The sequence below is a fragment of the Poecile atricapillus genome, chromosome 13 (genome assembly GCF_030490865.1).
Source record: "Poecile atricapillus isolate bPoeAtr1 chromosome 13, bPoeAtr1.hap1, whole genome shotgun sequence".
Classification (NCBI taxonomy): domain Eukaryota; kingdom Metazoa; phylum Chordata; class Aves; order Passeriformes; family Paridae; genus Poecile; species Poecile atricapillus.
Window position 1 is genome coordinate 6,493,533 of NC_081261.1, and position 27,663 is coordinate 6,521,195.

Sequence of the window (27,663 nt, forward strand, 5' to 3'; positions counted from 1 at the left end):
TGAATCAGCCAGCCAAGTTCCCCTTCCTTTATCCCAGATTTGTCCCTCAGCTTCTCCATGCAATAAAGCTGTGCTCTGACTGCATCTGATCTGTGGCAGGGGAGGACAGGCTTGACTTGTTGCTCAGACAGCTCCCTAGTGCCACTGTGTTGCCCCAGAGTGGCCACCCAGGCTCCAGCAAGCACAGCAGGTCCTGTAATGAACCCATCAGGCCTCCAGGGATGGCCTGGGTGTCCCACAGCACCTGCTGCAGCAGCAAGCACCCACGCTTGGGTGGCTGTGCGAGCCCTCTGCAGGGGCCATCAGCACCAGACACTGCTCCTCCCTGTTCTTGCCCGTTTTGCCACATGGATGTGTTCACTCTCACCCCCTCCAGGTTACACCTGCATCTGCCCCGGGCTGTTCTCTGGTGAGCACTGTGAGCTTGGGGACAGTCCCTGCGAGTCCAAGCCCTGCCTGCACGGGGGAACCTGCACCCTCTCAGCCACCGGCTACTCCTGCCACTGCCCTGACTGGTACCTGGGCGAAAGGTAAGGCCTGAGGGGACAGGTGACATCCCATGATGGGCTGCAAACATCAGCATTGCACATTTCTGGAGCTCACCAGATCCACACACTCTGGGATTTATTGCAAACTGCAGCTATCTGAGCATTGCAGCCGGGAGCTGTTGGAGGGCAGAGCTGAGCAGAACAGGACACAGCTGTGAACACAATGTACACAAACTGTGTAAACACACAAATGCCACCATCCCTCTGTGCCTGTCTCCTCTGAGCAGGAGGGAAAACAGAACCATCTCCTCTGCTTACAGGTACTTTGGTGCCTGCAGGTGCCGTGGGGCAGTGCTTGCTGGGGGCAAGTCTCTCTGCCCACACTGCTGCTCCCTGGCACAGGGGCTGAGTCCAGCAGTAATGGGAACACCTTGGCTGAGGTGGGGGGAGCTCAACTGTGATGAGGGCCCTGGCAGCAGGGGACAGGCAGACACTGCACTGGGTGGCAGGAGGATGCCCTGAGGCTGGGGGAGCCTGCCTGGCAGAGTTGTGAGGTGTCCCCTGCTTCAGTAGCCTGAACACCCATCCTGCAGGGGGCTAAAGGGACCAGCTCTACAGGGTTCATGCAGAAGAAATCTCTGTCCCAGCTCACAGCTGTGATTCATCCAACTCAAATCCCAGCTCAAGACCGTGGGCATTACCACCCCAGCCCAGCAGCACCTCCAAGACCCCCACCTTGCCTCCAGCCCAGCCTGGTCAGAGATTCCCAGCACAGGCTCAAACAGCATCACACCAGTTCATCCTTCTGCCTTAGCCATTTAGCCAGGGTGGACACAGGTCCTGTGGATCAAGGCAAAGGCAGAAATGATCCATTCAGCTCTTGGAATAAAAGCCTGTAGCTGAGCATTAGGTGGCAGTGTAATACCTGACATCAGCTGCAGCCTGTGGGTGCCTGTTGCACACATCAGCTCACACATCCTAAATCACTGACTACCACAAGTGCAAACCTCACAGAATGTTCAGTAAGGAGAACAAAAAAAAGGGAAGGAAAGTCGCCAAAGCATTGTATATTCCCCCCAGCATGGGGAGATGATTGCTGTTAGAAGGAAAGGTCCCCTGTAGGCAAACATTTAGATTGTGTGTGGGGTGGAGCAGGACATAAAATCAGAAATTCCATCTCAGTTCCGCAGATGCTCCCTGAAATGTCAAAAATCCTCTCTAGCAGGGGTATCCATTCACCACCTCACAGGGTTGTCTTTTCCCAAATGTTTGCTGCAACCTGCAGACATCCACAGACCGTCCAGAGGCTCCACAGAGCTTGGAGGACATGGGAGACTTCATAACAGGTTAACACACCTCACACTGACCCTGGGCTCCCTGATTTAACAGGATGGGAGCATCTAGTGTTAGCCCTAGAATTCCAAACACTCCTCTTGAGTCAGAAAGCCCCCCATTTTAATTTGGGCATATAACTGAAAAATAGGAGATCTCTTGGAAAGCATCATTTTATACTCAAGGATCCTCTGCCAAGATAAGGAGGTAGCAAGAATCCAGTGAGGGAGGGAGAGCAGAGCAGGATGGAGCATCCTTGGGTGGTGTAAGCCAGAGCCTGAACAGGATGAGGCAGTTGTGGTGCATCCCAGGCTGACAGGGGTTGTCTCCATCCCTTTCCCCCACAGGTGTGAGAAGCTGGCAGAGGAGTGCCAAGAGAACCCGTGCCGCAACGCCGGGCGCTGCGTGAGCAGCCAGGGCTCCGTGCACTGCATCTGCCCGTCGGATTACCAGGGGGACTACTGCACCCAGCCTATCATCACGCCCGCCATCGTGCCCACACAGTGGGCGCTGGGCCCCGAGGAGATCGCGGAGATCGCGGCCGGCGTGCTGGGGGCGGCCATCCTGGCCGCGGCCTTCGTGCTCGTCCGCAAGCGCTGCCGCCAGCGCGCCAAGGCACACAAGCCGGTGGCCCGCGAGGACCCCGACCTGCTCTCCAAGAGCGAGTTCTCCAAGAGCGTGGGCGTGGGCACCCAGCCCGTGCCCCCCATTGAGCTCAACATCCTCAGCGACGCGGCGCACAACAACCTGGACCGGGCCACGCCGGAGCAGCGCAAAGCCGCCGGCACCCCTGAATTCGTCACCTTCAACTCGGCCAACGCCCCGAAGCACCGGGGCACCATCGTGTGCAGCGTGGCCCCAAACCTGCCCCCCGTTGCACCCCCGTCCAACTCTGACAACGAGTCCTTCATCAAGTGCACCTGGGCCAGGGAGGAGATGGGTCAGTAGCCACAGCTTTTTCTTGCTCTTACACATCCCTCTTTCCCTTGGGAAGTGGATCTGAGGTTTGCAAACATGAGGGACAAATGGTGTTGGCTAAAGAAATGCAAAGCAGGGGCAAATGCTGCCCCAGAACTGCTATAGGGCTGTCACTGGCTCTTTCCTCCTGATTCATCAGTATGTCCCAGTTTTCTGCTTTAACCTGCTTGCTCTTGTACACAACCAGCAGGGAAACCATTAATGCACAGCAGGCTGTGATCCTGGGTCAAAAAAAACTTGTAAAGAGAAAAACTGAAAAAAACAAACCAAGATCCTAAAAGTCAGTAAGAGTTTTAGTGAAGACATTTGCATCAGTGCTCCTGGGCAGAGGGATCAGATTCTCAGTGGAACTCTTGAGTGGCTGTGGACAGCAAGGTTACCCCATGAAGGAGTTCCTCACATGAGTAACTGCAGGGAAAGGCAGATACACGGAATCACTGGATCACTGCCCCAGTCCCTTCATAACATGAGTTTCTTGCATCCAAACACAAGGATGAAGTGTGTCTTTTGGGTGCTGGAGTAGTGGATATCTGTAGGCTGGTGGGGACACTGCTTCAGCACAGCCAGGGATGATCTCGGGTCCCCACAATACCCAGATTAGCAACTACACCTCCCCTATCCCTGCTTCTCCTCTCCCCAGTCTGCCACATCTCCTACAGGCTCAGAGCCTACAGAAGGAATTGGCAGGAGGGCAAGAGAGAGGCAACAACCGCTAGAGCTGCAGCTAACACGACTTTCTTTTGTTCCAGTCTACCCAGCAGAAACGACCTACTGGCCCCCCCGGTACCTGTCATCGGATGTCCAGGAATATTCCCACTACGAGATCATTCAAGGCCCCCCTGCCTCCTCCTCTCACCCTCCTCTCCCGCCGCCGCCCCCTCCCCCAGCAGACACGGAGCCGGTCGCTCTCTACGGGGGCTTCCCCTTCCCGCTGGACCAGAGCAACAAGCGAGCCCCCATCCCACCCCGCTACAGCAACCAGAACCTGGAGGACTTCCTGCCGCTGGGCCCTGTGGACATGGGAGCATCCCAGTGCCAGAACGAGTACACGGCCATCAGCTACTACCCAGCGCAGCTGGTGCAGGGCGAGGGGGTCCCGTACCAGCCCGAGCCGGGCTACAAGAGGGTCAGCATGCGCCTGAGCGTGGCCCAGCCCTCCTACGCCGACTGCGAGCTGGGCCACCAGCCCAGCATCCGAGCCCAGCCCCTGCCGCCGCCCAACTACGAGGGCTCCGACATGGTGGAGAGTGACTACGGGAGCTGCGAGGAGGTGATGTTCTAACGGGGCTTGCTCGTGGGATGAGGAGAGAAGCACATCTCCACGCAGAGCAGAGTGCAGGGGGCTGGCACACGCTGCTGGAGGGAGGCTTGTGTGTGTCCCCCTCAGCTTGCAGCATCTCCCCCTGCACGTCTGGGTTGTTTTTGGCTGGATCTTTCCCCTCGCTGCCCTCCACGGTGCTCCTGCTGCAAACGGAGGGGAAATGCTCCAGCCACTGCTGGGACATGGAGGATGCTCCTGGGATGCCAGTGACTAACCTGCCTCCTCACCAAGGGACTGCCTCCAACACCACAGCATGCTACCTCCTCCCACCCCAGGCTTCCTGGCCATGGGGAGGAGGAGGGCAAGCACTGCAGGTATGGCAGCAGTCATGGTGGAGAAAGGTGTGAAAGGACTGGCAATGCACAGCCTGGCAGTGCCCCATGTGGGGTACAGACGCTCCCTGCTCCCAGCTCTGGCTCCAAGGGCTTGCATCAAGCCAAGAGTTTGTTCGTGGAATGGATCAGCTGGTGCAAACCCTCTTCATGTCTGCTCCCTGACACTGGGAGAGAGAAGAGGGAATGCAGCTGGTCCCACCAGCACATCCCTCACTGGCTAACAGAAGTCCAAGGGGAAAAAAAAAAAAAAAAAAAGAAGAAGAAAAAAAAAGGGTTTTTCTGTAGAAAAACCAAGCAGCAAGGTTTGTTACAGCAGGAGCCACCCAGACTCAAAGCAGGCTGTGCAGTTGGGCTGTGTGCACAGGAGTAAAGGGGATCCTGCCCCAAGGATTGTGTGCACAGCCTTGTCCCCACGGTGTCACGGTCCCACACTGAGTGCAGCTGTACGTGGTCCTGCCAACAGCAGGGACTCCGTGCTGTATCCCAGAAAGACTGGCCAGCACTGCCTGGAATCTCTGACCAGAGAGGGGCACCGAGGCTACTGAGCATGGGTTTGCCTGTCTGTCCTTGTGCTTGGAAATGTATCATTTCTTCGTGAGAGGTTTTCTTTGGTTGGTTGTTTGATGTAACTTTTTTTGTTGTTGAATTTTTGGAAAGTATTAAAAGAGTTTGGATTTTTTTACTATTATGATTTTATTCAGTATCTCAGGGATTCTCTTGTAAATAGATAGGACCTCCTTGCCTAGGCTCCAGACAAGGGAATAACAACTTCGTTTGGGCACCAAAAGCTCTCAGAGAAGTACCAAGACAGGAAGTTAAACACTATTTGAGGATCCTGTAAGTGCCAGAGGGATGAAGCAGACTGACCCACAGTACCTTGCCTTGCTTTGGGAAACCATGAGGTTCCTGTATCTCTTATCTCAGGAGTAAAAGGGTTGAAAGGACCCAAACTGAAGCTTTTGATTTGCATCCCAAATAAACACTGCCTGTTTTACCTCTCAACATTTTTTCACCAGCTCTGCTCAGCAGAAAGCAGTCCCTGCCTAGATTAGAACTATTATACCTAGTTGGTTTTATAATGCTTGTTAAATCCCTCTGAACATCATCCTAAAATAGTGCATCTCTGTACTTTGAGAACATTTAATTTTGCCCATAAAGAAAACACAAATTTTTCTTCCCAGCAGCAGAAGCAGCACAAATAAGAATGGTATTTTCCTTCAGACTTTTTAACTCCCCAGGGTTGCCTTGGACAGTGGTCACAACACAGGAAAGGGCAAAGGCAGCTTGAGATGAAGCTCCACTGACACCTGGGAAGGAGCAGCCTCAGTAAAGCCATTTCATGGGATGGGGACAGCCCTGCAATGCTCAGCCCTAAGAAGGGATGACTGAGGATCCCACCATGGTGACTCTCCAGAGTCAGAAATACCCTGAAGCACACGGTGGCTGTGCTCAGCTGTCTGTCCTGCCCTGTCCTGCCCTGTCGTTGACCTCAGACCCACAATTCCCATCAGCCTGCAAAAGCTTCCTAGTTTAAGAAAAAAATTCTGCCAGAGTTTCTAAAGATGAACTTTTTATAGCAGATTTCCCCAACAGCCCTCTAATGACACACTGCAATGGCATGAATTATTCAGCAGTGAGGATAAGCCAAGCTGCAGCAGTGCTGGCAGAGTCTCCCAGTGTGGGCTGACTTCTGCTCTTTTGATCTCTAGGGCGGATCAGCAGCAGCTCAGCATCCCCCATCTTTTTTCACATGCCAGGCTCTTTTTTTCAGCTGCAGCCTCATTTCTGGCATAAATAGGGAGATGAGAAACCAAGGCCCAGCCCTACAAGCCCATAAGCTCTGCCCACAACCTACTTGCACAAATGAGGTCAGAAGAAAAATTCAATTTTCCAAGCAGCAAAGCTGGAACACTTTTATTTGAAACCCTCATGAGGAGGGGAAATCATGTGTGCTGTGTGGGGGTGGGAGCAGCACAGGGTGGGATCCTGGCTGCCTGCTGGGCTCCACGTCTCCTACTCTCACTTCTTGCAGAAGAACCCACACTGCACACCCCAAAGCCTTTACACATAAAAAATAGATCATATTTATTGATTAAGATACATGATTCAGGTGCAGCACCAGCTCTGCCGCTGGGCAGCCACCCGTGCTGTACACTGACAATATCCATAGGCACGAGACACGGACGTGACCATTGCTATATTTACACAGACAAGTTTTGTGGTTACTGAGCAGCCTACGATACACAAGTGTCAAGTTTTCGTGTCCATCAGGTCCTGCACCAGCCCCCCTGGCTCAACTGAGCCCCTCACACCACATGTGCCACCAGCATGTCTCACCCCATCTTCAAACACCCCTGCTCACCCCAATAAAAGGGAGGAGCTGCAAAACCCATTTAATGCTTCTGTGATATCCCAGTCCCCTCAGAAATTAGGTCTTCACTGCTGCTTGCAAAGTGAGTTTGGATGCCAGGAGCCTCATCAGCAAACCCACTGATGCCCAGTGCCAGGCAGGGGACATGCCATGGCACACAGCTGTCCCTAAAATGTGGCCAGCCTTCTTAGAGTGCACTACTAGCAGGGCAAGGGGAAGCATCAGATACCCCCTGCTCCTCACATTACTCCTTCTTGTGCTTGACAATTCTGACTCAAACCCAACCCCAAGGGCCACGCTGGGGTCAGTACACAGAGATGGACATGAATATTGCACTTGTCCCGCCTGTGTCATGCCCTGGATCCCCTTCCCAGCCCTGGGTGCTTCCCCTCTATCCCCATGGTGCCCTCCAGAGGGAGGATTTGAGTTAAAGCTTTGCTCTGCTTCTGACCAAGCAGTGCTGGTCATGCCAAAACCTTCCCCAGCACAGCCTTGGAGGAGATGAGGTGAGCCCCAAGAGATGCAGGGAGCAGAAGAGGGGCTGGAAGGGGGCAGTGACATGGCACAGACTCACCCCACACCTGGCCATGGGTCCACGTACCAGCATGTGGCACCCAGAACTGCCAGCAAAGGGACACAGTACGGACACAAGCACCACCCAGGGAGAGGCAGGCTGCAGGACACTGCTCCACACAGCCTTCCCCTCACAGAACCCATTCAAACACCAGAAATAACCACAAACCTCACCCTCCACCAAAGATGGGAACACAGCCCACTGGTGCTGCTCTCACCCTCCTTTCCCACCATCAGCAGCTTTTGCCCACCCCCAGGGAGACATGGCTGCAGTGGGATGAGGGATGAAGGCTCTCCAAAGAGAGCCAGCATTTGGGAGATGCTGCGTTAGCAGGCAGGAGTTGGGCCTGTCCTGTGGAGGATTTTTGCTCCCTTGTCTTAAAAAAGTAGAAATCCAGCAGAAAGGCAAGGAAACTCTCTAGGGTAGAAGCTGGGCTCTCAGAGGAAGGAAAACAGCAGCGCCACAGGACCATCCCCACCAGGCATGCACCAGCAACGACAAAAGAAGCAACAGAAGCACATTGAGAAATGGCAGGGAGCTGCATCCTACAGGAGGAGAGGAGCTGGGTGGAAGCAGAGGATGAAGAAGGAGTGGAACTAGGAGAGGAAGGGTTAAAAACAGAAATATTATGGAGTTTTTGTGTGTGATTTGACATTCAGTATTGGCCTGCAGACACAGGCGGAGCGTGCCAGGGCCAGCTCAGGCACTGTAAACAAGGTGATGTATTCCTGTGGCGTGTGGGCAGCACATGGTGACCCCTGGGGACGTCCCATCCCACCCAAAGGGGACCAGCTCAGCCCCTCGTTATGGCAGAGCCTGTTTGCTCCCCACACGCCTCGGTTCTGTAAAGCTTCTGAAAGCCAAGCATTGCGTTGTGCGCTGGATGGGGATAAAGAAGTGTCACTACTGAAAGCGTGGGCCAGGGGTCAGCAAACCCTCCCAGGCCAGGGAGGTGCCATGCCCAGTGCCCAGCTCCAGGGCCTGCTCAGACTTCCTGCTGAAGGCAGCTGGAAACAGAGCTGAAGCACTGCAGGAGCCAGTGCCCACAGCTGGGGATCCCACGGACAGAGCTGTGGGCCCCGGCTTGCTCCGCACCTCAGGCTCTGCCCACCCTCCCCACAAGGCCAAGGTGAGGAGGGAGCTCCACACTCTAACCTGAGCTGAGGTTTGTCTGTTGCTGTAAAAATAAAGTGCTCAGGGAAAAAAAAAAAAAAAATAAATCAAACTGGCACAAAAAAGAGTAGTCCCTGTTCCCCGCCCTGACTGAAGGGACAGGGGAAATATGGAAAGGTTGGGATTTAAAAAAAATAATAAAATCTACATCCCTGGGATTCCTCACCTCTCAAAGTGCCTATTTACAGAGGAACTGTTTTGCTCTACCACCTGCCCTAAGAGCCCCAGGGAAGGCACTGGCCCAGCCTGGATCCCACCTTCCAGACAGAGCCCAGGGCAGGATCCTGCTGCAGCCGGGCGGTGCTGGGCAGCCCCGTCCCCTCACAGACCAAACCCACCACACTTCCCGAGAGGAGAGGGGAGGCCATTCCCAGGAGAGCAGTGCCCGGTGTCCGTGCACCCCCAGCTCCGCATCCCGAGGGGATGCTCACTGCACCAGGACAGTGGTGGCATTCACCACGGTGGCCGCGGGTGCCACCAGCTCCACCAGCGCCTCGTACGTGCCCACCACGAAGCCCACGAAGCCGAAGAGGCTGATGGCGATGTCCTTGGCAATGACGAGGGGGTGCATGCCCTCGGAGTAGTAGGTGGCAATCTCCAGCAGCGGGGGGAAGATGAGAGCCAGGGCGCTGCTGCTGATGGAGCCCACCAGGGAGATGACGAGGTCCAGGCGCGGGATGAGGATGGCCAGCACGCCTGGAGAAAGAACGGACACCACATCAGTGCTGCCACCCCCCAGACGGCAGAGACTCCTCCCTGTGTCAAAGCTGGCAAAACCCCACCCAGGGATGCCACTGGCTGAGTCACACCCCTGCCTTCCTCCCTGACAGAAGACAAGGCTGCATATTTTTCCAGCAACTCCTCCCCAAGAAGCAATTAAGCTGTTAAATTAACAAGCCTTTTTGTTGCCCTGGGCACCACCAGAACAAGCTCCAGGGCTGAGCAGGATGGGTGCCGCTGGCTGCCAGCATTCCCGACCCCCCTGTGCGAGCCAGCACTCCTGCTCCCCACACCTGGGGAGCCATAAAGCCTCAGAAACCCCATAAAAGCAGAGGAAGGGAAAAAAAAAGGCATCTCCCCCCACCCCAAATCAATCCGTGTGGTTTGCGTGTGTTTAGAGCTGCTCCAGCAGCAGCACACCCACGGCACAGCCTGGGGGAGAACATTTGTTAGGTGAGAACTGAAGCCAAGGAAAATCCCCCTGGGAGACTCCTGATAACTTGAGCTTAGCAGTTCAAGCTCCAGAATATTCCTGCTCCTCCTCCTCCTCCTGCATGGCACCAGGAGAGGACAGGGATGTCACCAGAGCTCTGCACAACACAAGACAAGCAAGCAAGGCAGACTTCAGTGCTTAACCAGTGACTGAGAGAAATAAATTGGTTCATTGCTTTGAAAGCTTTTCTGCTTAGAAACAGTAGACAGCTAGAACCATGGTAGGTGCAGCCCCTGTGGAGAAGGGACATCTCAGGGCTCCTTACTGGAGGGATTTATTCTCCAAATCTGGAGAAAACAGGCCACCAGCTACAGGCAAGAGAGGCTGTTGCAGCCTCCCTGATCCCAAAGATCACCCATGGAGCTGCAGCAGAAGGAAGGCTTGGGAGACTGACTGTGTCACCACTGCAGCAGTGCTGTCATCTGGAAAAGCCTAGAGATAAACCATTCCTTCACCAAGGGAAACAGCAACAAAGGTCCTGAGCCAGTTTAGCCTGGTGCTCAGGCCTAAAGAGAGCCAAAGGAGTGCTCTGCCAGGTGACTGCTGCAAGCAGCATCCCTGCTCCAGCAGCCTCTGAGGAGAGCAGAGCAGCTTCTCTCCAACAGCATCCTCAGCCCACCCCACTCTGCTCTTTGGACTCAAAAGTAAACAAAATTATTAACTCCCCTCTAAAACAAGCAGATTTGAAGCACCAGCTGCAATCCTCAGCCTCCGGGGAAACGGTCTGATTTCTGCAGGTATTAATTCAAAGGGGTTTTAAGCATGCTGGTTTTGAAGTTTAAGCTTGAAAAACACCCATACACACCAGATTGTATCCTCTCTTTGGGAGCCAAAGCCCTGGTGAGGGCTTGTTGTGCGGCCACACAATCATCCAATGAATATTCATACAACCCCCCTAATCGCTTTTATCCTCAGCAGGAGCCACAGAGATCCCTTACATGGAAGGGTGAGGGGAGGAGGTACAAAGGAACCTGCATCCTTCCACCAACACCTCTGCTGCCTCCCTACCCCCAAATAGGAGGGTACAGCCACTGCCGATGCCTAAAGCTGTCCCATCTCTCCAAGCCTTCACTTCATGGCTTGGCACAGCCCAACACCCTCCAGGAGAGGCTCCAACCCCACAAGCAAGTTCCAAGTTCACCCACAGCAAGAGGGTGGCCAGAGCATATTGCCCAGCATGGCAGGATTTCATCCCTGTATCCTCTGAGGACATCAAGGTTTCAGGAACTCAGAGCAGAGGAAATGGGCCTTGCGCACTTCTGTTAATGCAGCACTTCTGGCCTTTCATTAGTGAGAGCCAGAAACAGCAGCACCCTGCTCTCAGCCAGCTCCACCACCCCTGAGTTAGCACCACGCTCCTCTCAAACCTAAACCAAAGCCAGCTGGGATGCAGGGCCAGGTCCCTGATGTTCAGCTCTGGTGCATCAGCATCATCAAGCCATGGAGCAAAGTTCCATTTCAGCAGGGGACGCCAGGGAGCTCAGTCAAGCATCTCAGCTGTGCTGACAACAGCAAGCATTTAGTCCTCAGGAACAGAAGCCAGCCAAAATCAGATATCACCTTACTTCAGTCCACACCTTTCCTAAAGGTCCACCAGGCTCGAGCCAGGAGCCTGTTCCACCAGAAACTCACTACAGGCACCACACACCATGAAGGGAAGGGACCCTGTGGGGCTGCTCCAGGCACACCTGCCCAGCAGCACACCAGGGCTCTGGTTAGGGGTCACCTACCCTGTCAGTTGTGTCCTGCTGTGCTCCACGCTGCAATGAGTGTGTGGCACAAGAACAGCCCATCCCTCACAGTCAGTGACTCCTTTGCAGTTGTGTCCCCATCACACAGGCATCAGGAGCCTGGCTGTACACTGCCTACAGAAAACAGCCTCTAGGCTAGGCTGCCCTGGCACTGAACCCTGTGCTGGGCGTTTGATGCAAACCCTGGTGGGACTCGGTGATCCACAGAATTGCCATCCCCAGGTCTGAGGCTTCATGGGGATCTGCCACTTCTAAACAATGCAGTTTACTATTCCTCCACTGAGAAGACTGGTCCCATACAGAAGGGGCAAAGGACCACTGCTGCTGCTGCTCCTTGGAGGCCACTTGACCCATTGGTTTGTATTAGCCAGGCCCAGGGACTGCCAGCTGTGAGGGCTTGAGCAGCAGGGCCAGAGGTGCTGGTGCGACAGGTGAAGGCTCAGTGGGAAGGAGATGCCACAGCCTCATAGGGAAAGTCAGACAAGGTAGTTTGTACTCACAGGTCACACAGACCAGGGCCACCCTGAGGAGCAGGTTGATCAGCCAGCCCCAGCGCTCCGACACCCGGGCCACGAGGGGAGGGATGATGATCTCGGCAGGCACGTAGAACTGCACAGCGTAGGTGAAGAAAATCCCAAAGGAGAAGAGCAGCTTCACAGCTTGGTACAGCCTGGAAAGGACAAGGACACAGTGAGACAGGCTCTTGCTCAAGCCCCTGCAACGTCAACAGCAGAAAGCAGAAGGGGAATGCTCTGCAAGGACTTTTGTGAGCCAGGGGTCTCAACTCCTGAACACTCTCAGAAAATTTGGGGATGATGCATTTAATTCACAATATTGTGAATTAAATTGAGCAAGAGACAGCAAAGACATGTATCAGATGCAGCCATGATGACACATTCCAGCTACTGCTTGGCTTCTGAGGAGGGGAAGAGGACGGCACTGCTGGGATAAGTCTGGGCTTCCATGCAGGGTGAACATCACAATGTTCCAAAAGCAAAGCGATGTGAACAGCCTCCTCCATCAAACAAAAAAGAGCAGCTATTTTTGGAATGCTGCATGATACATGTTTGGGGGGAAGAGAGTTAAAAGAGCACTTTGGGCTGAGCAGAAGGCAGAGTGCAAGCAGGCTACAAACAGCACCTTGGGCTCACCCCAAGTCAAATCTCACCGTGTCCCAGATCCTGCAGTGATACAGTGTGGCTGCAGGAGAGAGGCCCTCACAGGTGACCAAAAGGCACCTCCCAGCCCCATCCCTGCCCTCAGCAGAAAAAGGCTCTCCAAAAGAGAAGTAACATCTGGTTACCTCACATATGGTCCTAACCCTTCCCCAACTCAAGACACGTTAACCAAGCAGGAAACATGGCCATATCACTTGGGCAAATATGGGGTGGATCCAAGCTGAGGAATGTATCTGGCTCCTGCCTTCCCTCCAACCTTCTTTGGGCCTGTGCCCTTCTGTATGCTGGGTCTCAGCATCCACCTTCCACAACAGCTTTAAATCAGAGAAATCCAAGTATTCCCATGCAAGACAGCTTTGAACACTAGCAGCAGAGTCTGGCAGAGTCAAACATTTCCCACAGATGGAGTTAGGGATCACCTAAGTGAATGGAATGTTACACAAGTCTATGGGACCAGATGTATTCAAGGTTGAAGCCAACTGGAGCCTGAAGCCACCTGATCTTCAAAAGAGCAGGGTGCTCAGGGAGAGGTCCTGCTGCCTTGGGAGAAGACTAATACCCACCTTCAAGAAGGATGAGAGAAGGTGCAAGCTAATCAGCCTCACCTCAATCCCCAGAAAAGTATGGGTTAAGTTCTGGCATCCATTCCTTGGCACATACTGGACAGTGAACAGCCAGCAGGGATTTGCCAAGGGGCAATCATAGAAATATCCTCACCAGTAACGTGGATGAACTTTCAGTGACCCAGAGCACATTCTCAGCAAATTCCAAGCAAGATCAAATTGGAGAAAATGGCTGACAAAGCTTGGAGCAACAACATGATGTCACAGGCAAAGCTCAAGTAGAAACACAAATTCCCACATGTGGGAAGGACTGGGGCCAGGAGAACAGCACCTGGGGGTCTTGGTGGGCAGCAGACTGAACATAAGCCAGTAGCAGGACCTTGCAGTGACAAAAGTCAATCACACAGCAGGCTGTGTTAGCAAAAGCACAGCCAGGAGGTTAAGGATAGGGATCACGAGATTATTTTCTTGTTTGGGGCTTGTGCATCTTGAGTATTGTGTCCAGCCCTGATACTCCCAGGTCAGGACACTGACTTTATCTGCAGAGTGCAGGCTACTAAGATGGTTGGGGCTGGAGCATGATGTACAAAAAGAGGCTGCAAGCCCTGGACAAGTTCAGCATGATGAAAAGGTTAAAAGGGGATGTTATTAATGTCTTCAGCTGCCTAATAGGAGGGCATGGAGGAGAGAGTAACACACTCTTCTTGGAGCTGCACAGCAGAACAACCAGGTGCAATGGGACAGAGCTGCATCTCCAAAGGACAGTTAAGGGCCAGAAGAAGGGCCTGGATTGGTAGGGAATCACTGTCTTTACTGATACTCAAGAATTAAGCTGGGCCTTCTATGAGCAGGTGAGAGGACCCAGTGATCCCATGGTGTCCTCTCCAACCAGAATTACTCTGAGATTCCAGAGGCAAACTGAACACAAAGTTATCTCCAGAGTCCAGAGTGCACCTGTGCAGCCACATGTGTGCACAGGAGCCTTGAGCCACCGACCCATGGCTGGCATATCTTATCATTGTATTCCCAAGAAAGTGATTCTATAAAAGCCATGAAGTGCTCCAGGGCAATTCAAGATTAATAGCTGTTACTAAAAAAAGTACAGAAGAAGGCTGTGTACCTGTCCTGCACAGGTCAGGAACCAGGACAACAAGATCAAAGGGCATTTTAAATACCAAGAAGAGAAAGAATTCAAGCATTACCCTTGATCCACCGAAAATACAGGCCCATGCAGGGCCTTGGAGAGGCACTCTGCCAACCAAAGACTGCCATGCCAGGCCATCCCAAAAGGCTGCAAGAAGTGAAATACCCTCCTGGGACCATAAGCTCTGTCATTACCTACCTTCCAACTGGCTGCATGCAACCCAACAGCTTCCCCCTCACTACAGCATTTCTTCACCCTTCAGATGTGCAGTGAGGCAACCCTCCCTAGGAGGCAAGGAGGGATTTCTGCACAGCAGCACTGTATTTTGGACACTGTGGTCAGACCTGGGAACTGGGAACTGACACACTCTTCATTTGAGGAAGCTGTGGTTTCAGAGAAATGAGACTGGAAAAGCCCTTAGTCACCCTGTAACTCAACGATTCCTGAAACATTCACCAGATCTGCTCCAGAGTCCTCCAGGCAATGGCTACAGCTAAGGAAGGCTGCTCTACCTCCACCACAATCCTTGCCTTGTCTCCCAGGCTGCAGGCAAAGCCCATGACTGCTCACCCACAGCCCTTATGACCAGCTCCTGCAGCCCAGCCTTTTACTGCCAGGAAGAAAACCCACGGGCAAGGCAGGATGGACAAGACATTAATTTTAAGAGCAAGTCTTCACCCAACAATTTGTGGTTTAATCCACAGGAGTGGTAGTGAAGACTTTATCTCAACTATCACAGCTCTTACTTGAGATAAGCCATTTCCAAGTCCAACATCCACTGCCAAGAGGCAACATGCACAAACATCAAGGTGTCCTGCGTGCCGAGTGACAAGGACCACAACACACCTTCCCTGCAGCTGCCCTGCCACGTGCTCAGGCTTCCCCAGACACTGTTCCCAAAGGGCTATTCTCTTCTCACTATCCAAAAATCCCTATGGTTACTTTTAGAAAAGGAACTCTAGAATACTCTACTTTCAGTAAAGTAGTTTACTTTAAGACAGAAGATGTGGATACTCCTAGAAACATGGATTTGCACTCTTCTCTTTGTAGCCTAGCAGGTCATAGTAATCCCATTCTAAGGACCTGTTCCAAGAGAATGTCATTTTTTAGGGCAAACAGAGCTGAGATTCCCTGCAGAAGCCCCTTTGCAGCATTTCAGGTCAGCAGATATCACTGCAGGATGTGGCATGCAGAGCCCAAGCCTGGAAATGACTTGTTTTCCACCTTCAGGAGAAATAGCAGGACCTCGTCCCCTCCACACTGTACTTCAGTTTACTGAGCAGAAGGGATACACACCTCCTGTGCTTGGCATGGGATTCAACATGTGCCTACAACACAGGAACGTTCTTCCACCAGCCCCATCCCTCCTCACTGAGAGCAGGGACCTGGCAGAGCTCCCAGCCCCTGCAGGGGACAAGACAAGGCTCTTGGCAGGAGCAGGATCTTCCACCACACCAACACCAACATCCAGCAGTGCAGTCACTACACAGACCCAGCATGAATGAACATCCATGCACTCAAACTGAAAAGAAACCCACACAGAAATAATTAAAGCAAAACCAGGCTCTATTTTTGTCAAATCTTTGCTGTCTCCACAGCCCCAGCTGCGCAGCTATACAAGGACAGCATGTGGAAGCCCCAATGACTCAAACCTTAAGTCCTGCCCAAATTTCTTCCAACAGTGAGACAGTGAGTCACACTGCATGGTGAGAGGTGCTACTAGGAGCAGAGAGGATGGGCTGAAGTGGAGGACAGGCACCCCCAGCTCCAGGTCTCACTCTGGTCTCTTGCAGGATTTCAAGTCAGCAGAGATCATCAAAGAGAACTGTTTGCATTTCTCCTGTGGATGAATATGGAGCCATGACACTGAGCAGCCACCCATCCCCAGGGATGGAGCAGCACACAGCTTGGGCAGCTGCTGCAGCAGCCACCAGCCCTGGCAAGAGGAGAAACAACCCCTCTAAACAGGTAGGCAGGCATGGGGTCAGGCCACAGGGCTCCAGACAGAAACTGGAGCATCTCTAGAGGCTTCACCAGGTCCAAGAGGACAGACAGGTTTGGGAGGCTGCTGCAGAGCTCAGCCCCCACAGAAGGAAGGGGTATCCTCATGGCACCAGTGCTCATAGGCAAAGCATTGTCTCAAGATGAGCCACATCCAGGCACAATGTGGAGCCCAGAAGTGGGAGTTTGAGCTCCAGGGCTGCAAACAAGGAACACAACCCACACATGAAGATGTCACATCTCACTCCCTCTGGGAGCTCCCAGCTTTGGATTGGTTTTTCACGTGCTACATTTGAAGAGAAGTGGGTTTTGCACAATTCAGTGATGTTCTGGTATGGCTGCATGGGGGTTGTGTTCAACATCTGCTAGCCAGAGCACTGCTGAGCCCCAAAAACATGCCACAAGGCGCCAAGAAAAAGGCAAGAGCTGCACCTACCCCAGCAGGGACCACCAGGGACCTAGATGAAGCAGCCTGAGCTCCAAGACCAGGCTCAGACACTACAGGAACAAGCCTCTTTCAACCCATGCATCTGACAATCCTCGTTAAACTCCCTGAAGTTTGCCTACTGCACAGTTCCTCAAGCTTAACCAGATTAGTTCCCATAAGGAGTGAGGTTGCCTTCCCCCACCTGCCTGTCTGGGCCCCTCACTCCTCACCCCCCCATCCCTCCACTGCCCACAGGGACTCACCAGCAGTTGGGCAGGTTGAGTGTTATGCTGGCCTGAATGTCGGCCCCAAAGCGCAGGTAGCCCAGGACACTCAGGCTGATGTACAGGATGGTGACAATGGTCATCCCCACGTAGAGGATGATTGGGAACTGCCGTGGGTTCTTCATCTTGTTTTCCAGAGGCAGCACCTGGGAGAAGAGGAGGAAGAAGATGACAGAGCAGCAGGCTGCCAGCTGTTTCCAGTGCTGGGTCTTGGGGCAATGCCAAGCACCCCATACCTTGGGTGCATTACACTCAGCACCCCAAAACAGCACAGCCATGCCCACTATTCTACACTGTCCTGTTTTCCCCAGCAAATCCTGGAAAGACCAAGACACACTCTTCTCTGCTATCAAGTTTGTCTGGATAGATTTCAACCAGGCAGGACAATAAAAAGAGGAAGGACAGAGGTAATTCTCTCACCTCTATACTACTAACACTAAATATAGGCCTTCAGCAAACAATTTTATAGCTGTCCTTGGACGGTGTTGATTTCAAGAAGAGACACAGTAGCAGATCTGGTGAGGAGGCAGGACAGGAATAACTTTTATTTGCTTCTTCACCTCCAAGTCACACGAGGAAGAGAGCATTTGTGCCTCAGTGCTGGCAAGAACCCTCTGCCCAGGGCATAGCATGCAGTAAACACTCCTCCTGTAACGGATTTGGCCCTCTCCAGCCCTGTGTTTACACAGCCAGTTTATACTGAGATGAAAACATTTTTTCCTCCTTTGAAGGGAGCTCCCGGAAACAACCCACAACATCTTAGGGAGTCATTAAGCTCACCACCCACCCCCCAAGCTTTTTTCACAGACACACTTGGTCTATTTACAGCATCTTGCATGAGAGGCCCATTTGCACAGGCAGGCTGGGGCCACGTGGCTGCCGAAGGGAGATCTCAGTGCCTCCGCAGCAGGGTGGGAAGGAACGGATCACATCTTTTCATGCCACACTTTTTGGCCTCCCATTTAGGCAACTTCAGGATCCAGCCTGCCAACAAGACTCAGGACAATTCCTCATCTGCAGGTCAGCCAGCAGAGCCCAAGGCAGAGGCTGGTGTGATTCCAGATCTACTGCCAGATAAAGCCACCTCTAAAGCAGCAACCAGCCTCCTGAGGTTTGGAACATGTGCTCCTCCAGCCTCAGATGGAAGCACCAGAGTTTGACCCAGGATACAGCCTGGAGCTAAAGCTAACAGCATCATCCAGAATTTGGGTTATGTCGGAGAAGTTCAGCTGCAACTGCAGCTGCAAAGCAGAGCAGGTGCTGCGGCAAGTCCAAGCAGGGCTGAGCCTCCTGTGCAGCAGCCCCACTGCCACACGCCCAGACTTACCACACCGATGCCTTCAAAAGCAAAGATTGCAGTGCCAAAGAACAGAGGGTAGGTCTTCCAGGCTGCTGCCAGAGGCAGGTTTCTGGGATCAGGAATGTCCTGGAAAAAAGCCCATGCAGAGTTCAGACACAGGGAGGATGGGGAAGACCTGGCCTGTTCCCATCACTCCCTGTCACAGCCCCATGCTGCAGAGAAAGCCCTGCAGAGCAGAGGGAACCACCATACCCACAGGAACAAGCAGCACCCCACAGCACCCCAATACCCCACTGCCAAGCTCTTTCCACCTGCCAAAACGTGGGAGAGCATGGAAATGAGAGAGGGGAGCCATACACACGTACCCTGACAATGTACTGGTAGATCACAACAAGGCTGACAAGCATGGCCACGTTGGCCAGCATGGAGAAGACGGACAGGACCTTGAGGTTCTGGATAAACGTGAGCAGCACCACGAAAGGCAGGATGGAAAGCATGTACAGGCGAGAGTCCATGGTGGGGGTCATCACCACTGTCCTGTTTGAGCTGCAGTCATTGGTGGTCCCATTTGCAGCAGACACAACCTGGGGAAGCACAGGAAGCCTGGTGAACCCCATCACACAAGTCTGAAAGCTGCAGATGTTAGCAGCTCATCCCAGGTGGGTCACAGTACTCCAAGAGCTCACTTCAAACACAGCTAGCTGATTAAAATCAAACCAACATGTGTTTTCAGATAATTCTGAAGCAAATCCCTGTTGTCTTGCAGAGGGCAGAGGTGGAACTGGCTATGGCACCTGAGCCAGGACAGCAAATCCTGCCTGAGCCAGGACAGCAAATCCTGCCTGAGCCCAGGTTCACCAAGCAGGAGGACTCAGCAGCCAGGCATGCAGAGGGCAGAGAGCACAGGCTCTATGTTTGCACTGCCCACGAGGTCAGTTGAGAAGAGAGGAAAGAGGCACTAAGTGCTATTTCCAAAGGTCCTTTTCCTCTTGTGGCACCAAGTTTTTATCTAAGTCACACAGTCCTTCAGTTACCCAGCACCCCGTTCACGTGCAAGGACACCTGCAAACTACTGCTAGCACCCAAGTTCACTTTCTTCATGAAAAATCATCCTTTCCTTGGGGTCTTTCATTCCAAAGGCACTGCAGGCCATGTGCTCACTTCTAGGGATAGCTCAGGCCCAGGAACTGGGTGGCTGAGCCATCTCCCCCAAGAGCATGGGCTCCCTGAATCACCAATACAACCATGACCAAGCTGGGTCAGGCACCAGGTTCTGTCCAGTCACTGCAGCAAAGAGCAGCCTGAAAACTGTTTTAACTTGCTTCAGAGGAGCAAGTCCTGCCCCAGAGGAGGGGCTGAAGAACTCTTTGTAAACCAGCATCCTCTGTGGGAGAGGGCAGTGCTGGGCCACACACCCATGGGACAGTGCTGCTCAAGCCCCAGCCTGCCCTGCCTCTTCATGGCTTGCTCCAAAGCCATTTCCAAACCAAAGCCCTGCCCAACACAGTGGCACCTCGCCCAAGGTACCACCTGCACCATGACTCCCCACCTAACACGCTATTCCTCACCACAAAAAGAAACAAGCAACACTCCCCTCTCCCCACCCAAAAAAATTCCAAAACCAAAGCCAAGGGGTTTCCCACCCGTGACCCAAGAAAATGGTGTGGATTTGCAGGTTTTTGCAAATTCTCCTTGAGGCTTGAGACAGCCTTCAGTCTTTGCTGTGAGGGGCTGAGGAGAAAGAAGCCCACCTTGAAGTGGAGCAGGGGGCTGTTCCCAGGGGGGGGACCAGCAGCAGCTTAGCCCTGCACACACCCTGGTCCCTCCTGCTCTCGGGGCTGGTGGCATCAGATCACCAGTGTTGAGCTGTTTACTCCTCCTGGCACCCCACAATAGGAATCTCCTCAGCTGCTGCTCCAGGAGGAGCACTGGAGGGACTCCCCTTTGCTCCCCAGGAGCCCCCTCTGAAGGTGATGGCCATCACTGAAGAGCTGACAAAGGGTACAGCCATGGTGGCAGCAACCAGACCACTGCTGCAAGAGCTGAGCAGGAGAACACATGCAAAAAAGCTGAGCAGTGCCTGCAAGGCACTGAGCTGGTGGAGGCTGGGAATGGGGACTCATTATTCCCAGTTTCTTACAGAACAGGAGCCAGCCAAGCGGTTCAGGGTTTCTGTTTATTTCCTCCTGAGGACTGGCAGGAAGAAACTCTTTCTCTAAAGATGTAATTAAGCTTCAGAGCCACAGGATGAGGAAAGAAACTGGAATGCAAACAGATCCAAGGAAGGGAGAAGAGAGGTTCACAGCAGGTCCTGGGACCCACACATTACCATTGACACCAATAAACCAATTAACTGAGGGGGACAGGACAGAAAAGGCACAGTCCCTCTGCTTTCATCCCTTTCCTGCTGTTCCCTCAGTAAGAATGGCCCCACTTTTCCTGGGCAACACAGACACCTCCATCACCTCTGCAAAATCACAGAGATTCTCAGGAAAACCTGCTGTTTGAACAGGAAAATCCTCCAAAGTATCTGGGCAGAGGAGTGGACTTTCCTGGGCAGCATACCGTACAGAAATCTGACCTTTGGTGGAAAACAGGGCACAGGACACAAGAGCTAAGAGCAACCCAAGCACTTTCACACCCTCTCACCTCCCCCCAGTTCATGAAGGAGGTGTAAGTCCAACCTGTTTCAGATTGTCCGCCAGAAAGACAAAGTACACGCAGCAGAAACCCAGCTGAGTGATGATCAGGAAAAGTCCCACTATACGCCTGGAAAGCAAAAGAAGACCATTTGCTGCAGATCATACAGAAATAAGAGCCCACTTGGGTTGCTTTGGTTTGCACTTGCACAGTGCAGCAGTGCTGCTCTCCCCAAGGTTGGGGTGTACAGGCCAGAGCACACCCAGCTCGCTTCTCTGTGGTCAGGAGAGAGGACCCTCCCTCCACCCAACCTCACAGGTCTCAGGATCTTTAGTCTTCCCCTCCTATCCCTTCCACAGGGTCAGGACCAGCTTCAGGAGAAAAGTCTCCTTTTTGGGTTTAGCACCTCCAGTCTGCTGCTTGTCAGAGAATTGTCAGAACTGGAGACAGCATTCCCTGGGCACAGGAAGAGGAGACTGCTCCCATCCCGATGTGCAACGGTCTGTGTGGCATAATGTGGGACACCCACAGGGCAGGGAGCAGCCACTGGACATATTCCATGTCTAGCAAGATCAACCAGCACTGCAAGACCCTATTCACCCCTTTGTTATGCTGTGGAGACTTAGTTATCCCACGCATTTAGTATAAGTCACATCTGGCTCGGGACAGTACTGGATCAAAGACCTCAGCATTACCCTCTGGGGGACACTGAGCACTCAAGGGCAGGTGAGCCAAACAGCATTTTATGTCACTTGTGCTTATCTGCTGACACAGTTCAGTGACCAGAGGCTCTTCTGTCCCAGCTGCAGCACATTCTGGACTCAAAGGCAAGTCCCTGCCTGGGGCAGGGGAGCAGTACCTTCCCCAGATGGCATGTGTCCTCAGGCAGGCACTGGGAGTTGCCTCCAGCCCGTACATCACAGCACCTCCATAGTCCAGAAACTGCTTCTGGAACCTGCCCAGAGAAGAGAGAAGGATCATCACATCAGCCCTGTCTGCTAGTTCCAAAGGCAAATAGTGATATTAAAAGGAAAACAGCTCCTGTGAAAAAGAAGAACAGTTCCCAGCTGAGGCTTTGGCATGGGCAGCTTGGTGCTGAGGGGCTTCAGAAAAACCCCAGGGCTTTTTGGGCAAGAGGGAAGAACTGTAGGAGTTGCAAGGCCAAGAAGGGGAGTTGCTCCTTACCTGTTGCAGAAGTGATGGGCGCATTTCACCAGGATGCCCATGCAGTGCACAGCCACGACTCCCATCACCAGCAGGCTCAGAGGACCCAGCTGCAGGGAAGAGAGGGGGAAGGCTGCACTCTGATGGCCAAAGGCAGAGCTGCACGGTACCTTCTACTTCCAGACAGAACTCCACGAGTTGGGTGAGTGTAAATACCACTGGAGGCTGAACCAGAGCTCTGGTGCAGCTCCCAGAAACCAGCCCCCCAGGACCAAGTAACCTGACAGAGCCATGAGCTTGGCAGAAATGAGGCAAAAGAAGCAAGTTGGGGCAGTCTGGGTGTAGCAAAGTACTTCCAGGACTGTTTTCCAAACTATCTTGCACATCTCTACTATGCAGGTGATGAAGAGGTCATGGCCTGGACACAGTGTCCTGCCTGACCCCAGCAGAGGAAACCACAGGTCCAGCTCACACACTGAACTCCCCCACACCAGACAGCAACAATGCAGGAACAGCAGGAACAGTCTCAGCAGCGAAACAAAGCCACAGAGCTTGGGGTGCAAACAGGTGCAAGTCACCAAATGCTGAGAGGTGTCTGAGCAGGGACTCAAGCCCCAACACCCCCAACATCGGCAATGTGAGCTGCCCAGTGCCCCGGGGTCACTCTGCCCCACAGGCTCCAGCACAGCAGGGCTGAGCTGCCTTACCAGGATGCCAGCATTCTTCACAGCCAGAGGCAATCCCAGCAGCCCCGTCCCAATATTCCCCTTCAGCAGATGGATCAGGGTCTGGTACCACCTGAGGGAGAGCAGATGCAGAGGTCACTGTCAGCAGGTACCCACACCCACACCCAGCTTATCCTGTTAATTACCACAGCAGCTCTGAACCGCTGCAGGGAATGCACGTGGAGGTCATGATCCTGTCCCCTGAACCCAGCTCAGCCAGCTGGGATCGAGCTAGGTGTGAAAGCAAAGACTTAACAAACAGATTTTGGGCAGGCATTTGCAAAACCCAGCAAAAGCACAGCCCAGCACCAATGAGCTGCACAAGGAATGTCTCTGACTTGAAGGGATCAGTCTCTGCCAGGCAAAGACAGCACACCTCTGCACACCTGGGCACAAGGAAGCCCTCAGAACATGGCTGCAACGTGCCCATATATCCTCTGAATCTGGGCATGCTGTCTGTTTGCCATAGTTCCCCATCGAAGCTGGAGTGGGAAAATCCTGGGAAAAGCATCAATCACTGCCCACTGCCAGCAATCCCAGCTTCACCAGAGAGCAAAGAGCAACACTGGGGCAGCTGCTCGCTTGGTGCCAGCAACCCACAGATGCAGGACCACAGCTCTGCCCTCACCACCCTCATGAGAACTCGCCATAAAACCACAGCTCCACCATCCTCCAGCAAAGTCAGCAGGGAGCCACCATGACCTCCTCCACCCTTCCCAGCGCCAGGCCAGCCCAGGAAAGAGGGAAGCATCACTCACGTTGTCCCATTGGTCTCCCCGAAGCGCTGGTAGGACTCGGGGTGGGCGAAGCCGTTCATGCCGTCGGGAGGGCTCCCCTCTGGAGTGACGTCTGTGGAACTGTAGTCATTGTAGTCCTCGCTGCGGAGGCGCCGGGTGGACATGGTCCCTGTGGGGGCAGCGGCATTAGGGGTGCCCAGCTCCACAGCCCCATTCCCAGGCTCTTTGGGGTCAGCCATTGTGCAGAGACTGGCTCACACTGCCAGAGCAAGGTCTCCTCCAGGGCTTTTATACAGCCACATGCTCCCGCCCAAGCAATCAGAGTTGGCATGTCCTAAGGTCAAAGGTGCATGGCACATTCCCACTGGCTCTTCCTTCGGGCTCGTGCCCACGTTTTGGGCACACCCAGAGAGATGGGGTCAGGATCCTGCAGGCAGAGCCTGGATGTGACCAACTTCATGTCGGGCAAGGGAGCTGCGTACCCCTGCTCTAAGGGTGGTGAGTTTGACACCACAGGCAGTGGGGTAGGAGGGGACGTGCTGGCACTGTGTCCCCTGCTCTGGCACTCGGGACTAGGGCTGTCAAGTGGATGGGCCAGGAAAGTGTAACTGCTTTTAACTCACACACAGTGTGTTGCAAGGGAACAGCTTGCTCTTGCCAGGGAAGGGAAAGTTTCCTAACTTCTCTTTTTTTTCCCCCTTTTTTTTTTTCCCCCCCTTATTGGAGACTTTATATTAAAGAGAATTTTTACAAAAATTCATCATACCCCCATAAGAGAGGGGCACAGACCATGTGCTGACAGCAAAACACCTGCCCTTCACAGCCAAGGAGGTGCCTATGGGAAAAAGGGGCTTCCCAGGATGAGGTCCCTGCACAGCCTGGAGCTCTTGCTCCAGCAGAAACTCCAATAGTGTCCAGAAAGCCAGGAGCACCAGCACAAGCCTCACCAAGGACACACACCTCACACCTTTATCTGGAAAACAGTCAGCTGGTTCAATTCCCACACATGCCACACCCAGCATCCCGAACACCTACTGGGAAGGAGCACCAGAGGCAGGGAAATTATGTGTAAGGCTCTTTCGCCACAGACTGGTGACCCAGTCCCTGCCCCATGGCTCCTCTGGGCTGTCATGCCCCAGGCACCATGCCTGCCCCAGCAGTCCTGGTGCTCCCCATTCCACTTCCCAGCACTGGCAAAGAACTGGGAGCAAGAGGAAGCAGCCGAGAAATGCTACTACTGCAAAAAACTGTCTCGTTTCCTGCCAGAGCTCTTCATGCACCCACCAAGGCATGCAAGCGCCTGCCAGATGCAGCCTCAGCACAGACCAACACATCTGGTTGTGCAGGGAATGCTCAGCCCAGGCCACCCGGGTGCTGCTTCACCCCCAAAGCCCCCAGGCATTCCCCAGAGCACCGCTCTGCAAAGCTGGCTGCTACATGGAAAACAAGCCAAGAGCTGCAACCACTGGGAGGGTCCAGTGGCAATCAGAAGGGTAGCAGGGAACAAGGGCTTTTCCTCAGGTCTGGATGCTCCAGATCCCAGCTGCTCTGGAACAGTTATCCAGGGCACAACAGCAGTGCATTATTACCTGCAGCACCACGCTACAAGAGCAGCAGGAAGAGCAGTGTGTCCCATGGAATACCAGGCTCTGGAGCAGCAGTGAGGCTGGCTTGCAGGCAGGCACTCCAGAGCCAAAGGCAGCGCATGCATCACTCCTGCCCAGCCTCCTCCCTCACAGCTGGGACACGTAATCATGTCCTGAACCGGCTCCACCGCAGGCAGGGCGATCCAGCAAGGCAGGGACCGGGAAGAGCGGCAACAGGAGTTTACACAAGGAAAGCGTTAGAAGCTATTTGTCATCGGTGACAAGCCCAAGGGGCAGGAGAGAAACCTGGGAGGCTCTGCCATGGGCTGGCAGAGGGCTAGAAGAGTGGGCAGAGGGGGTGCAGGACTGGGTTGGGCATGGGTACCCTTCCCAAAGATGGCACGCACAGCATCCAAAGTACCCAACAGCAATGATTTTGAGATAAACACAGCGTGTTGACATCACTGCCTGATCGCTCCCTGTGGATGTTTTTTCCCTTTCAAGCAGGCCCGTCTGCTTTCTGCTTTGAAGAGCCAGGGAAATGCATTCATCGTGACTTGCCTGCCTTGTGTCTGGATTAAAGGTTGCGTAGCAGCAGGGAGCGAGCACTCTGCTCTCCCACAACCAACAAGAAAAAGCTGCAAAACTTGTCTCATCCACACGACAAACATTTAAAAGCAAAGCAAAACCCCACTACGCCATTTCCTCATCATTGGAAAGAGCAAAGACAGGAACATCTACATTCGGTTTCCACTTCAAATCCAACTCCTCAGCCACCTTCATGTGCTTTTTTGCCACCCACACACAGAAGTAATTTCATCCTATTAGGAAAGCTGGGGGGTTAGTGACAGCAATTTGTCCCTTGCGGTGACAACCCCATGCCAGAAGCCAAAAGCAAGATGTGACTTGCTGCTGACCCTGACAACTCTCCCTGTTTGAGCTGTGTGTAGATCAGGAAATCTTCTGGAAAAGTAAGCTTCACAGCAAAACTCACTGCCGCTTCCCATCATGTGTGTTGAATCTGTCATTTCCAAAGCACTACTTGTAATAACCCATCTCAGCGTGACACAAGGGAGAGCCAGAGGTGCCAGATCCCCCTGCCCCACCGGCAAGGAGGCCACAGACAAGCCCCTTCCCCAGGCCACCATGTTCGTGCCAGCCTGACACCTCCATCACAGCATCAGTCCTCTTGTCCCTGTGCTACCCAGTGCTCCCACAGCTCCAGAAAACCCTCAGCGTCCCAACGTCTCCAACGTTTCACAGCATGGCCTGGTCCCCACAGGGAGGCTGCTGGGCACAAACCCCACCAGTCTCCACATCATCAGTCATCATCCAGCCAGGCTGTGCTGCCCAGCTCCCTTTGCCTCTCCACAGAGCAGCACAGCTGAAGCCTGCAGAGTGTGGGGGGTCCCTGCACCCTCCCAGTGCCACAGAGCATCCCGCCCCCTCCCCAACACCTCACAGCGGGGCTGTGTCCCCTGCACGGCACGGCCGGACACTCCGAGAAGAGCCCCACGCCAGCCTCCACGCGGGGCATGGCCAGCACGCCCCGAACACCCACGGCAGCCGCCAGCGCCCCCAAGGACCCCCGGCACCTTTGTCATCTGCCAGAACCCCCAGGCCCCGAGCACCCGCCCGTGCACAAGCGCTGCCAAGCACGCCCTGCAGCCCCGAGCCCTGTCAGCGCTCCCGAGCTGCCCCGAGCACCCGGTGGGACGGCGGCACTGCCGGGACCCCGCGCATTCACCGCGCCCCCTGCGTCTCTGGGCACGCCGCGGGCTGACAGGCGGCTGACAGGCCTCTGTCAGCCCCCGCCCGCAGCCCCCCGGTGGCTGAGCCCCGCGGTCCCTGTCCCGGGGCCGGTCCCGCACCTCTCCGCCGCCCCGCACCGCCCGGCCCCGCCGGGCCCGCTCGCTCGGCCCCGCCGTCACGTGACCGCGCCTCAGCTGAGCGCGGCGCGTGCGCGCGGGGAGCGCGGGGGGCGAGGGGCGGGGCCAGGAGGGGCGGGGCCGCGGGGGCGGGGCTGGGGTGGTGAGGCGCGGTGGCGCCCCCTGGCGGCGGGCGGCCGCGTGTGGGGAAGGGCGGCAGGGCCGAGCCTCGCAGGGCCGCGGGCAGCGAGCGGCGGCCGGAGACGGGAACGGAGCTCGGCAGCGGGCTGCAGCTGGGAGGGACCTGAGCCTGTTCCGCCTGGAGGAGGCTCAGGGGTGGCTTTTTCACACTCTACAGCTCCCTGAAAGGAGGGTGAAGCCAGGTGGCGTCGGGCTCTGCTCCCAGGCAGCAACATGATAAGAGAACGTAGTGCTAAGCTGCACCAGGAAATGTTTAGCTTGGATTTTAGGAAGCCTTTCTTCACAGAGCGAGTGATTAGACATTAGAGT

At 54.2% G+C, this 27,663-nt stretch overlaps 2 protein-coding genes across 2 annotated transcripts in view; one reads left to right on the forward strand and one right to left on the reverse strand.

Annotated features, from left to right (window-relative positions):
* FAT2 (FAT atypical cadherin 2) overlaps window positions 1–5,901 on the forward strand; it is a 45,461-nt gene extending 39,560 nt beyond the window's left edge. The window contains exons 21-23 of the mRNA XM_058849001.1: window positions 377–530; window positions 2,168–2,760; window positions 3,548–5,901. Coding sequence (XP_058704984.1) covers window positions 377–530; window positions 2,168–2,760; window positions 3,548–4,080 — 1,280 coding nt within the window. The 3' untranslated portion in view covers window positions 4,081–5,901. The remainder of the gene's footprint in view (window positions 1–376; window positions 531–2,167; window positions 2,761–3,547) is intronic.
* Window positions 5,902–6,514: 613 nt separating this feature from the next.
* LOC131584048 (proton-coupled amino acid transporter 1-like) lies at window positions 6,515–27,221 on the reverse strand. The gene is made up of 11 exons (XM_058848799.1): window positions 27,157–27,221; window positions 23,721–23,868; window positions 22,945–23,035; window positions 22,259–22,347; window positions 21,933–22,028; window positions 21,118–21,202; window positions 18,799–19,017; window positions 18,461–18,559; window positions 17,113–17,279; window positions 12,037–12,206; window positions 6,515–9,268 (listed from the first exon to the last, which is right to left on the reverse strand). The coding sequence occupies exons 2-11, from the start codon at window positions 23,861–23,863 to the stop codon at window positions 9,000–9,002; spliced, it is 1,428 nt and encodes a 475-aa protein (XP_058704782.1). The 5' UTR covers window positions 23,864–23,868; window positions 27,157–27,221; the 3' UTR covers window positions 6,515–8,999.
* Between the last annotated feature and the right edge of the window lie 442 nt (window positions 27,222–27,663).